The sequence below is a fragment of the Sycon ciliatum genome, chromosome 1 (genome assembly GCF_964019385.1).
Source record: "Sycon ciliatum chromosome 1, ocSycCili1.1, whole genome shotgun sequence".
NCBI classification, from domain to species: domain Eukaryota; kingdom Metazoa; phylum Porifera; class Calcarea; order Leucosolenida; family Sycettidae; genus Sycon; species Sycon ciliatum.
In genome coordinates this window covers 11243303-11257170 of record NC_088643.1, presented here as the reverse complement: position 1 = coordinate 11257170, position 13868 = coordinate 11243303, and the positions used below count along the sequence as shown (strand labels likewise).

The window sequence follows — 13868 nt, the reverse complement described above, 5'->3', positions numbered from 1 at the left end:
AACTCCCTAGCAATAATCTAGTGACCCATGACAGTGCTTCACGCCGGTGGCACCTGCATTTCTTGTAGATCTACAGATTCGTCATGTAGATCTGGTTATAACCTCAGGGCCATGTCCATCTAACTGAACCCACTGCATTCCCAGGGTCAGCTCTCAATACGATTGATGTGAATGCATAAACTAATTGAATTCTGTAAGCAGTTCTCACTGCTAAAAAGTAAGTACTGGCAGTGCTGCTCAATGAAATCCAGTCGCGTCACTCAAGTTTGTGCCTTGCACCATTTTGCAGCCCATTGTTTGCAGGTCTAGGGCTGCGCAACGCCCAGCGCGTACTTCAGTGATGCTGTGACTGGATTTCATTGAGCAGAACTGTACATGCAAATGTACTGTCGTGGACATGGAAATCCGGTCGATTGACCGGGGCCGGCGCCCTCAGCGCGTACAGAACGCTGCGTGCAGGGCACATGATTCTTGATCCTTTACGACTAGCGCGCTGCAGCGCATAAAATGCATGTGTGTACCGCTTATCCACGGCTGCATGGCCAGCACCCTGGGGCCGCTAGACGTGCGACTGGATTTCCATGTCCACAACAGTAGTTACATGCATGTTCAACGAGTTCCCCCCCCCCCCCCCCCCCCTTCCACACACACACACACACACACACACCTTCCTACGCCACCGTAGTCAATGTGAACACTTACCGGAGGACGGGTCACGTGTTGACTCACGATCTGCCGACATTGGCTTCGTTGGACGGTCAGTTTTCCCACCGGCAGTTGCTTTGCGTCGGTTCGCCATGGTACTGGCAATATGCTCCGCTACATGAGGCTGGCTGTGTTGAATCAAATTCAGGAATCTATCCACCTGTTCGTCCGTTTTCGTTAGCATCAGCCTCACTACATACTTTGAAAGATCCCACTTCTCGTTTTCCTTTCCAGAGGCAGTAACGTATTCCTCTTCACTGAGGACATCATTCTCCAGCAGGTCCTCCAAGATCAGTGACACATCTAGATTGGATACCAAGTACTTGATGTTGTACCGCACACTGTCCGGCATTGCGCCGTCAGCAAAACCGTCACAACCAACCACTCCGCCACGGCCTCACTCTGTCCACGCCGGCTGGCATGAATCGTTCTGTCCACAGTGAACAATGGAGAACACCGCACACAACTACACGACCCCCACAAATCACCAGCACTGCAACAACCGTCCGACAGAGAAAATGCGCCAAGAAAAAATGATGATGATCGGGTACCGAGAACCGGTAGATGTATTGTAGAGTCTACATAGCGGGGAGTGGTGAAAACCAGGACCCCCTGGTATAACCATGTCATGATCTGATGATAACCGATAACTCAACCCTTTCAAGACTCGGAGTCGTTGCTACTACTACTAGTACTGGTATGACTGAGTCTGTACATGTCTGTACTGTATCAGTGTCACGCGGGCATGAGTAGTAAGTGCGGGGCGGGTTCTGGCCCACTTTTTGACCTTTGACCTTTGGTCCAAATAAGGCACACTGTGTCGGTCGTGCTTGGTCTGGCCCCGGGACCCCCCAGAGTTTGACCTTTGACCCCTGGCATGCCATAAATGTGCCATAAAGGTTCTTTTCCGTGGCGAACGTGCACGTTCGGTGCATTCGCACCGGGGAGTAGTAAAATACGTACTATTCCCTGATTTGCACATCGTAGATGTGCATTGCATGCAGTGACATATTGCGCATGCGTGCATACGCACGCGGAGCATGTGACCTTCAGTGGTCCTATGCGTGTGGAAAAGACGCAGTGCAACACAAGGTGTACTAGTACACGTGTCATTATACTACTCCCTGATTCGCACTTCGTAGATGTGCAGCAAACAAGTTCACGTTCCGTGCATTCGTTTTATTCGCACATCGTAGATGTGCACTGACAAGTAAATAGTTGCCCATACAGAGCATGCCTAATCGGCTTTTCGATCGGTTAAGAGAATGTTCAAATTCGGCCATATTATGAGCTCCAAGATCAGAATTCGGCTCAACATAGTACTTGAAGTCACCGCTCCCATTACGTCATGTACATTTACATACACCCTGTTGAAGCACTGAAGCATCGGTTTTCGGCGAATTCAACATGCGAATTTTTGAAAATTCGGCGGAAAGATGGGTAATTTCTTCAAAACCACTGTTTTCGGCGAATTTTTCGCCCGGCCGATCAGGGAAATGCCTACTGTCCATGCAGGTCCATTAGATGCAAATTTCTATTTTGATCAGGATACAGTTAGAATCAACCGGCTACGCCCGGAGTATCATGCATTAAAACAATTATTGAAGGGGTGTCACAGTGAAGCAGTGTTGCTACGCACCGCAAATCCCCTCTGCACTGCACCGAATCTATACTGGAGAATCCAGAGTGACCAGCAAAGAGTCACAACCCGCGCGTATCCAGCCACACTAAGGCATATCCACCATTCCCCACATATTCACTGTAACAAAACACAATACTGTTTACTATAATGCACTTATATTTAAATGGACTTGGATGAGTCTGTAGAAGAGAACACAATGCACGCACACGCACGCATGCGCGGGCACACACACACACACACACACACATCTAGGTTATAGTGCTATACACATATCTAGGGTTTAGGAAGCACGAGAATGTGTCGAAGCACCCACACATACCCCTTCATGCAGTGTACTTCAGTAGCCCAACACATTACGACTGCACAGGACCATCACAAAACACATTACGACTGCACAGGACCATCACAAAACACATTACGACTGCTATAGCACAGGACCATCACAAAACACATTACGACTGCTATAGCACAGGACCATCACAAAACACATTACGACTGCTATAGCACAGGACCATCACAAAACACATTACGACTGCTATAGCACAGGACCATCACAAAACACATTACGACTGCTATAGCACAGGACCATCACAAAACACATTACGACTGCTATAGCACAGGACCATCACAAAACACATTACGACTGCTATAGCACAGGACCATCACAAAACACATTACGACTGCACAGGACCATCACAAAACACATTACGACTGCTATAGCACAGGACCATCACAAAACACATTACGACTGCTATAGCACAGGACCATCACAAAACACATTACGACTGCTATAGCACAGGACCATCACAAAACACATTACGACTGCTATAGCACAGGACCATCACAAAACGCTACCCACTGTTACTACACTACACACACAGTTACTACACTACGCCTGTTACAAGTACTTACAAATAATTTTGAAACAAATGGCACATCCCGAAGACGGCAGCTCCAGACCTTCATACATCATCATCATCTGTAAAACCAAGCATGAGCGCACACAAACACTATTAGTGTCACGAATACGGAAGCAGGGTAAGACAAGAGGATACGAAACAAGTAAGTATCGCTATAACGAGGGGGGTAAGTATACATGTAGACAGAGCAGTGCTTACTTACAGGGTCCTAATACGCTCCAAGGCGTCCCGGTAGTCGGACTGCAACAGCAGCCCGACCTGCCGGCCCTCCCAGTAACGGGTTAGATGGGCCGCACCCGCCAGGTGGGCGACCACGGCTGGGCCTCCCACCAGCCTTTCTCCACTGTAAAAACGAAGGAAACCGCAGAAAGCACAGTGTCATAGAGCTCTTTTGTTGGGGGAGAGAGCTAGGAGCACTGCACACTTACCAAGTATCACACTATATGATAAGAAAGAGGCGGCGCTTGACGCACTGCCTCAGGTGCTGAAACAGGGGTATTACCCCTGACATTCGAACGCTACAGTGACAAGTGAAAGCCATTTGGACTGTAATGATACTGAAGTGAAGGTGTGAACCGCAAAGCAAGGCCTTTACCTTCTTCCTGTCGAATTCGCTCCCCAGCTGCATACCGACATCATCTGCTAAAACCCAATCATACCAAGTAACGCAAAGGTCATCAGTTGACCTTTTGGACTTTTCAACTCTTATCCAAAACCACCAAGAGGAAAAAACCAGGATGAAGAAGACGTCAGTTGTAGAAGCGTTTGTGGAGGAGTTGTTACATTATTCTCAGTAAATAGATATGGCTGATACATTCGGCGTAGACTTGGACGACCAGTCGTGGTCTCTCACCACGGGTCCTTTACTAATAGAAAGACGGACGCCAATAAGAACTGTTGTGGAGTTGGCAGATCAAAACGCGCAGCAAGAAATTTGGCACGTCGATGGTAGACTCCATCGGGAGGACGGACCAGCTCTTGTTGATAGTAGGGGAGTGTCCGCCTGGTGCTATGGAGGTCGCCTTCATCGCGTTAATGAACCTGCTTGGATAGGACGGGGTAGCATCGAGTACTACCTCAACGGTGTCCGTCATAGAGCCGGCGGTCCTGCAGTCAGTTATTGTGACGCCACATGCTGTATTCTACGGTGGTATCACCACGGAAGGCTCCACAGGGAGAATGCGCCAGCGGTGATACGCAGGGAAGGTAACAATCGTGTACGGGAGTGGTACCGATACAACCTTCGGCATAGGGAAGATGGATCTGCTTTCATCTCTCAGGAGGAGGAGGGTATCTATCAGTGGTACCTCAACTGGGTGTATTACGGTAGCCACCATCAAGACCAGGCAATACACCCCATGGAGCTGCAGTACATCAATATAGTGCCTACTAAGGTAGACTCGTCAGCAATAAGTCATGAGCCCATTTGTGTGATTTGTCAGGATACCCTGGACCGTCCTCTATCCAAGTTGGAGTGCGGTCATGAATATCACTTCCACTGTATGAAGGAGTGGATCAGTTCTGCCCCCACCCCAACTTGCCCAACCTGCCGCTACTCCATGACTGCTGAGGACTTGGTTGAGTTCTTGTAGTAATACATGACACAGTTGCATGTAGGCGACTACGAATGACCAGTCATGTGTTACAGATGGACATGGACACGCCACCCTAAGTAGCCATGAGCGGCTATTTGGACAAGGACAACAAAGCACCTCGTGGGCGGCCAAGGTTGACACTAGCCACAAGTCTGGTCGCTCAGTTGAATAAGCTGGGTGTGCCCATGAAGACCATGGAAGACCTTTCCAGGTGCCGGCAACATGCAGAGGACAAGACAGACTGGAAGAAACTGTGCAGCTTGACACTCGAGGACAAATCAGTATCAGCAGCTACTACACCTTGCTGATGATGCTCACAAGACAGAAGTGGGAAAAAACACTGAATTTCTTTATTTAGTGCTCAACTACGCGAAATGTGTTTTATTATTATTATACATGTTCAACTGTACACAGACTGGCTGACTGCCATTCTCTACCACACATTACCGGACACTGTTGTGGTTGTCGTCGTTATCGTCGTCGTCATTGCTGATGTTGTTGTCGGTTGTTGTCGTCGTTATCGTCGTCGTTGTTGATGTTGTTATTTGTTGTTGCTGTCGGTTGTTGCCGGTTGTTGTTGGTTGTTGTTGGTTGTTGTTGATGTTGTTGTCGGTTGTTGTCGTCGTTATCGTCGTCGTTGTTGATGTTGTTATTAGTTGTTGCTGTCGGTTGTTGGTTGTTATTGGTTGTTGCTGTCAGTTGTTGGCTGTTATTGTTGATTGTTGTCGGTTGTTGTTGGCTGTTGGATGTTGTTGTTGGTTGTTGTCGGTTGTTGTTGGTTATTGTTGGTTGTTGTTGGTTGTTGTTGGGCGTTGTTGGTTGTTGTCGGTTGTTGTCAGGTGTTGTTGGTTGTTGTTGGTTGTTGTTGTCGGTTATTGTCGGTTGTTGGGTGTTGTTGTCGGTTGTTGGGTGTTGTTGTCGGTTGTTGGGTGTTGTTGTCGGTTGTTGGGTGTTGTTGTCGGTTGCTGGGTGTTGTTCTTGGTTGTTGTTGGTTGGTGTATGTTGTTGTTGGTTGTTGTCGGTTGTTGTTGTGTGATGTTGTTGGTTGTTGTTGGTTGTTGTTGGTTGTTGGATGTTGTTGTCGGTTGTTGTCGGTTGTTGTCGGTTGTTGTTGGTTGTTGTTGGTTGTTGTTGGCTGTTGTTGGTTGTTCTTGGTTGTTGTTGGTTGTTGTTGGTTGTTGTTGTCGGTTGTTGGTTGTTGTTGTTTGTTGTTGTTGTTGGTTGTAGTTAGTTGTTGTCAGTTGTTGTTGGTTGTTGGATGTTGTTGTCGGTTGTTGTCGGTTGATGTCGGTTGTTGTCGGTTGTTGTTGGTTGTTGTTGGCTGTTGTTGGTTGTTTTTGGTTGTTGTTGGTTGTTGTCGGTTGTTGTCGGTTGTTGTGTTTTAATCGTTATTTTGTTCATTATCCAGGAGGATGTTGCTATGATCCAGTACCATTTTTTCGCATATATGAGACAAGTTTGTGTAACGTTAGTGTGACGTGGGGTATGCTGACTGGATGTGAGGTGGTGAGAGTATGCTGATTGGCCGATAACAATTTGTGGAAGGGATAAAGTAATGCGCTGCTTGTGCAGCGTAACCAAACACATGGTCTGTGGGAAACACCCTAGTAAAATAAATAAAATAATAATAACATGAATTGCCACCGGCACTTGAGAGACTCGAGCCCCGCCACCTTGTTCAAATCGGACTTGGTAGCTTCATACTGGAACTTAATCTTCTTCTTTTTGAGGTATGACCGTACAAAACGCGCTTGGATTTTTTCATTTTATTTTATTTTTTTATTTATTTAATTTTTTCATTGCAACTTTTTTAGCAGATAGCAACTTTTTTAGCAGACTCGTGAAACAACGGTGAATCTGGAACGAATAAATGGTCCATGTCAAAGGCATGACGAGTCTCGAAGTCTTCACATTCATGATGGAACCTTGTCATGATTGACGCATTCCTTGATGGTGCGCACATGAAATCACCCTGGCTCATCTTTTCCAACTCCATTCTTTTCACATCCTGCAACCCATACCCTACTAGTATCAGTGGGGATGCTAGAATCAGAAGAGGCAAGGCAGCACTCTTCCGTGGATGTATTACTCGACACAACACCACCCATACTTGTTTTCTAGAAGTTTTGACTATAATGATATATTGCAGCAGGAAGTAGTATACAGTCAAATAGGATAGGATAAGAATGAATGATCAACTGTCTGATAAAGAATGCAGTTCATTAAAGACTTATTGGAAGGTCTCTACCAGCTGATCGTCATGTTGGACGGCGACACTGCATAATGATATGAAGCTCTCAGTTAGCTGTTTCAGTTCCGTGGTAGAAAGTGTCATGTGTGCGTCCAGAGAACGATGAAAACATCTGGGGTCCACGTTGATGCAGACGATTGGAGCAACAGCAAGACGTACCTTCAACGCTTGCTCGTCAATGTCGAGGGAGACTGCCCCGGGGTAGATGAAAACATCTTGTTCCACATCCAGTTCGAACCAGCTGGTCGGGCCTAGCTTGCTTTCACCGTTGATGTACACCCGACATTGACCATAGGACGAACGTGATGGGTAGAAGTTGGTCTTGATCTTCTCCACACGTCCTCTTCGGAGAGTGTCACGGAGCGATGGACAAGTCTTGATCAAGTTCGTAATGATGAACTCAGTGGACTCATTCAGTTCGATGTAAACCTGTCCTTGAGCATCTTTGCGAGCTGTTGCCGTACTACCACAGGCTGGTAGAGCTCCTGAAGGGAAGTACATCTTATAACCAGGCTTGTAGAAGGATCTACTTGATGACTTGTAGGACAGTTGCATGTCCTCCTGAAACCCATCTACCACAATCTCTTTGTGGAGCTTGGTAGGAGCAGGTGACACATAGCGACGCTTAGCTGGTACTGCCTTCGAAGAGAGCACAACTTGAGGAGGGTCAGCAGGAAGAGCGGAATTCTTCCTCACCCGCCGCTCGTATAGGTTATCCATCTTCCAGGAAGCGAAGGGAGAACAACTCATCAGCACTGTATTCAATGAACGAATGACTCGACTACAGGACAACCACCCGTATTTATACAAGGCAGAGACGAAGGCGGGTTGGAGTGATAAAATATGTGTCAGCTAGGTCAACCAATCACCATCAAGCCCGCCAAAAACATTTGACCACTCAGCATTGAGCCCACCAAAAACATTTGACCAACCAGCATCAAACCCGCCAAAAGCATTTTGTTCAATCACCGGCATGCCCACCAAAATCATATCTCATCTTTTAAAGATTCCTTACATGATACCGCCCCTTTAGTGAACTGATACAGTATGGAAATAAGATCAGAGTCAAACGTGTGCAAGTTCTGAATCACGTGATCAAGTGAATAGGTTTCCCAACAATAGGCATCAATCAATGATGCCATAAGAGATGTATCAGATGGAGATAAAACCAGCAAATTCGTACGCAACGTGGACAGTTGAGAAGAAGACACCATCCTGGTCGACTCGATGAGATGCAGTACATATAGGAGTGGAAAATGCTGAGGAAGAGGTTTCATGATTCGACTGAACCTCAACCATGATACATTGCTACGAGGTAAGTAGGAACGCAGTTTACGTAGTACATCCACATTCGTATCGTATACTATGCAGGATAATGCTATAGCATAGTTTATACTCTTGTACAAACAGGATTTTTTCATCGCAAGTATCTGCTCCCGAAGAGTGTGTACGCAAAGCTGATCGGATAAGAGTTCAGTTTTCGAAAGAAAATGCAAAAGATGACGATCCACACCGCTTAACCGCTCATGTACCGCGTAAGGCTTCTTCATCAAACTACATCTCCTATGCACATCATCTTCAGGGAAGTAAATCACCGCCTTGACAAGTCCACACGAAGAACACACGTATCTTCCTTCATGTAAAACATGATCAAGATGTTGACACTGTTTTTCCTCCCTGTATTGCTCTTTTTCTTCTTCTTCTTCATCCTTCTCATGAAGTCTCCTTTCACGTACATAAGCAGGTAAGATCTTAAATTCAGAATCCATCTTCACTCCTCACCAACATCCTCAATATGACACTATATCCAGCATGATATCTACTTTATATAACCAATCCTATCCAGGGCAATTATCAGGTACAACCATTGGGGTAGAGGACCTCATACCCTCTCCAACACGTCGGAGAGGGTATGAGGTCCTCTACCCCAATGGTTGTACCTGATAATTGCCCTGGATAGGATTGGTTATATAAAGTAGATATCATGCTGGATATAGTGTCATATTGAGGATGTTGGTGAGGAGTGAAGATGGATTCTGATTTTAAGATCTTACCTGCTTATGTACGTGAAAGGAGACTTCATGAGAAGGATGAAGAAGAAGAAGAAAAAGAGCAATACAGGGAGGAAAAACAGTGTCAACATCTTGATCATGTTTTACATGAAGGAAGATACGTGTGTTCTTCGTGTGGACTTGTCAAGGCGGTGATTTACTTCCCTGAAGATGATGTGCATAGGAGATGTAGTTTGATGAAGAAGCCTTACGCGGTACATGAGCGGTTAAGCGGTGTGGATCGTCATCTTTTGCATTTTCTTTCGAAAACTGAACTCTTATCCGATCAGCTTTGCGTACACACTCTTCGGGAGCAGATACTTGCGATGAAAAAATCCTGTTTGTACAAGAGTATAAACTATGCTATAGCATTATCCTGCATAGTATACGATACGAATGTGGATGTACTACGTAAACTGCGTTCCTACTTACCTCGTAGCAATGTATCATGGTTGAGGTTCAGTCGAATCATGAAACCTCTTCCTCAGCATTTTCCACTCCTATATGTACTGCATCTCATCGAGTCGACCAGGATGGTGTCTTCTTCTCAACTGTCCACGTTGCGTGCGAATTTGCTGGTTTTATCTCCATCTGATACATCTCTTATGGCATCATTGATTGATGCCTATTGTTGGGAAACCTATTCACTTGATCACGTGATTCAGAACTTGCACACGTTTGACTCTGATCTTATTTCCATACTGTATCAGTTCACTAAAGGGGCGGTATCATGTAAGGAATCTTTAAAAGATGAGATATGATTTTGGTGGGCATGCCGGTGATTGAACAAAATGCTTTTGGCGGGTTTGATGCTGGTTGGTCAAATGTTTTTGGTGGGCTCAATGCTGAGTGGTCAAATGTTTTTGGCGGGCTTGATGGTGATTGGTTGACCTAGCTGACACATATTTTATCACTCCAACCCGCCTCCGTCTCTGCCTTGTATAAATACGGGTGGTTGTCCTGTAGTCGAGTCATTCGTTCATTGAATACAGTGCTGATGAGTTGTTCTCCCTTCGCTTCCTGGAAGATGGATAACCTATACGAGCGGCGGGTGAGGAAGAATTCCGCTCTTCCTGCTGACCCTCCTCAAGTTGTGCTCTCTTCGAAGGCAGTACCAGCTAAGCGTCGCTATGTGTCACCTGCTCCTACCAAGCTCCACAAAGAGATTGTGGTAGATGGGTTTCAGGAGGACATGCAACTGTCCTACAAGTCATCAAGTAGATCCTTCTACAAGCCTGGTTATAAGATGTACTTCCCTTCAGGAGCTCTACCAGCCTGTGGTAGTACGGCAACAGCTCGCAAAGATGCTCAAGGACAGGTTTACATCGAACTGAATGAGTCCACTGAGTTCATCATTACGAACTTGATCAAGACTTGTCCATCGCTCCGTGACACTCTCCGAAGAGGACGTGTGGAGAAGATCAAGACCAACTTCTACCCATCACGTTCGTCCTATGGTCAATGTCGGGTGTACATCAACGGTGAAAGCAAGCTAGGCCCGACCAGCTGGTTCGAACTGGATGTGGAACAAGATGTTTTCATCTACCCCGGGGCAGTCTCCCTCGACATTGACGAGCAAGCGTTGAAGGTACGTCTTGCTGTTGCTCCAATCGTCTGCATCAACGTGGACCCCAGATGTTTTCATCGTTCTCTGGACGCACACATGACACTTTCTACCACGGAACTGAAACAGCTAACTGAGAGCTTCATATCATTATGCAGTGTCGCCGTCCAACATGACGATCAGCTGGTAGAGACCTTCCAATAAGTCTTTAATGAACTGCATTCTTTATCAGACAGTTGATCATTCATTCTTATCCTATCCTATTTGACTGTATACTACTTCCTGCTGCAATATATCATTATAGTCAAAACTTCTAGAAAACAAGTATGGGTGGTGTTGTGTCGAGTAATACATCCACGGAAGAGTGCTGCCTTGCCTCTTCTGATTCTAGCATCCCCACTGATACTAGTAGGGTATGGGTTGCAGGATGTGAAAAGAATGGAGTTGGAAAAGATGAGCCAGGGTGATTTCATGTGCGCACCATCAAGGAATGCGTCAATCATGACAAGGTTCCATCATGAATGTGAAGACTTCGAGACTCGTCATGCCTTTGACATGGACCATTTATTCGTTCCAGATTCACCGTTGTTTCACGAGTCTGCTAAAAAAGTTGCTATCTGCTAAAAAAGTTGCAATGAAAAAATTAAATAAATAAAAAAATAAAATAAAATGAAAAAATCCAAGCGCGTTTTGTACGGTCATACCTCAAAAAGAAGAAGATTAAGTTCCAGTATGAAGCTACCAAGTCCGATTTGAACAAGGTGGCGGGGCTCGAGTCTCTCAAGTGCCGGTGGCAATTCATGTTATTATTATTTTATTTATTTTACTAGGGTGTTTCCCACAGACCATGTGTTTGGTTACGCTGCACAAGCAGCGCATTACTTTATCCCTTCCACAAATTGTTATCGGCCAATCAGCATACTCTCACCACCTCACATCCAGTCAGCATACCCCACGTCACACTAACGTTACACAAACTTGTCTCATATATGCGAAAAAATGGTACTGGATCATAGCAACATCCTCCTGGATAATGAACAAAATAACGATTAAAACACAACAACCGACAACAACCGACAACAACCAACAACAACCAAAAACAACCAACAACAGCCAACAACAACCAACAACAACCGACAACAACCGACATCAACCGACAACAACCGACAACAACATCCAACAACCAACAACAACTGACAACAACTAACTACAACCAACAACAACAACAAACAACAACAACCAACAACCGACAACAACAACCAACAACAACCAACAACAACCAAGAACAACCAACAACAGCCAACAACAACCAACAACAACCAACAACAACCGACAACAACCGACAACAACCGACAACAACATCCAACAACCAACAACAACCAACAACAACCAACAACATCACACAACAACAACCGACAACAACCAACAACAACATACACCAACCAACAACAACCAAGAACAACACCCAGCAACCGACAACAACACCCAACAACCGACAACAACACCCAACAACCGACAACAACACCCAACAACCGACAACAACACCCAACAACCGACAATAACCGACAACAACAACCAACAACAACCAACAACACCTGACAACAACCGACAACAACCAACAACGCCCAACAACAACCAACAACAACCAACAATAACCAACAACAACCGACAACAACCAACAACAACATCCAACAGCCAACAACAACCGACAACAATCAACAATAACAGCCAACAACTGACAGCAACAACCAATAACAACCAACAACCGACAGCAACAACTAATAACAACATCAACAACGACGACGATAACGACGACAACAACCGACAACAACATCAACAACAACCAACAACAACCAACAACAACCGGCAACAACCGACAGCAACAACAAATAACAACATCAACAACGACGACGATAACGACGACAACAACCGACAACAACATCAGCAATGACGACGACGATAACGACGACAACCACAACAGTGTCCGGTAATGTGTGGTAGAGAATGGCAGTCAGCCAGTCTGTGTACAGTTGAACATGTATAATAATAATAAAACACATTTCGCGTAGTTGAGCACTAAATAAAGAAATTCAGTGTTTTTTCCCACTTCTGTCTTGTGAGCATCATCAGCAAGGTGTAGTAGCTGCTGATACTGATTTGTCCTCGAGTGTCAAGCTGCACAGTTTCTTCCAGTCTGCCTTGTCCTCTGCATGTTGCCGGCACCTGGAAAGGTCTTCCATGGTCTTCATGGGCACACCCAGCTTATTCAACTGAGCGACCAGACTTGTGGCTAGTGTCAACCTTGGCCGCCCACGAGGTGCTTTGTTGTCCTTGTCCAAATAGCCGCTCATGGCTACTTAGGGTGGCGTGTCCATGTCCATCTGTAACACATGACTGGTCATTCGTAGTCGCCTACATGCAACTGTGTCATGTATTACTACAAGAACTCAACCAAGTCCTCAGCAGTCATGGAGTAGCGGCAGGTTGGGCAAGTTGGGGTGGGGGCAGAACTGATCCACTCCTTCATACAGTGGAAGTGATATTCATGACCGCACTCCAACTTGGATAGAGGACGGTCCAGGGTATCCTGACAAATCACACAAATGGGCTCATGACTTATTGCTGACGAGTCTACCTTAGTAGGCACTATATTGATGTACTGCAGCTCCATGGGGTGTATTGCCTGGTCTTGATGGTGGCTACCGTAATACACCCAGTTGAGGTACCACTGATAGATACCCTCCTCCTCCTGAGAGATGAAAGCAGATCCATCTTCCCTATGCCGAAGGTTGTATCGGTACCACTCCCGTACACGATTGTTACCTTCCCTGCGTATCACCGCTGGCGCATTCTCCCTGTGGAGCCTTCCGTGGTGATACCACCGTAGAATACAGCATGTGGCGTCACAATAACTGACTGCAGGACCGCCGGCTCTATGACGGACACCGTTGAGGTAGTACTCGATGCTACCCCGTCCTATCCAAGCAGGTTCATTAACGCGATGAAGGCGACCTCCATAGCACCAGGCGGACACTCCCCTACTATCAACAAGAGCTGTCCGTCCTCCCGATGGAGTCTACCATCGACGTGCCAAATTTCTTGCTGCGCGTTTTGATCTGCCAACTCCACAACAGTTCTTA

The 13868-nt window shown here is 46.0% G+C and overlaps 1 protein-coding gene across 1 annotated transcript in view; it reads right to left on the bottom strand.

Annotated features, from left to right (window-relative positions):
- LOC135813208 (uncharacterized) overlaps window positions 1-1295 on the bottom strand; it is a 107138-nt gene extending 105843 nt beyond the window's left edge. The window contains exon 1 of the mRNA XM_065326406.1: window positions 703-1295. Coding sequence (XP_065182478.1) covers window positions 703-1057 — 355 coding nt within the window. The 5' untranslated portion in view covers window positions 1058-1295. The remainder of the gene's footprint in view (window positions 1-702) is intronic.
- Between the last annotated feature and the right edge of the window lie 12573 nt (window positions 1296-13868).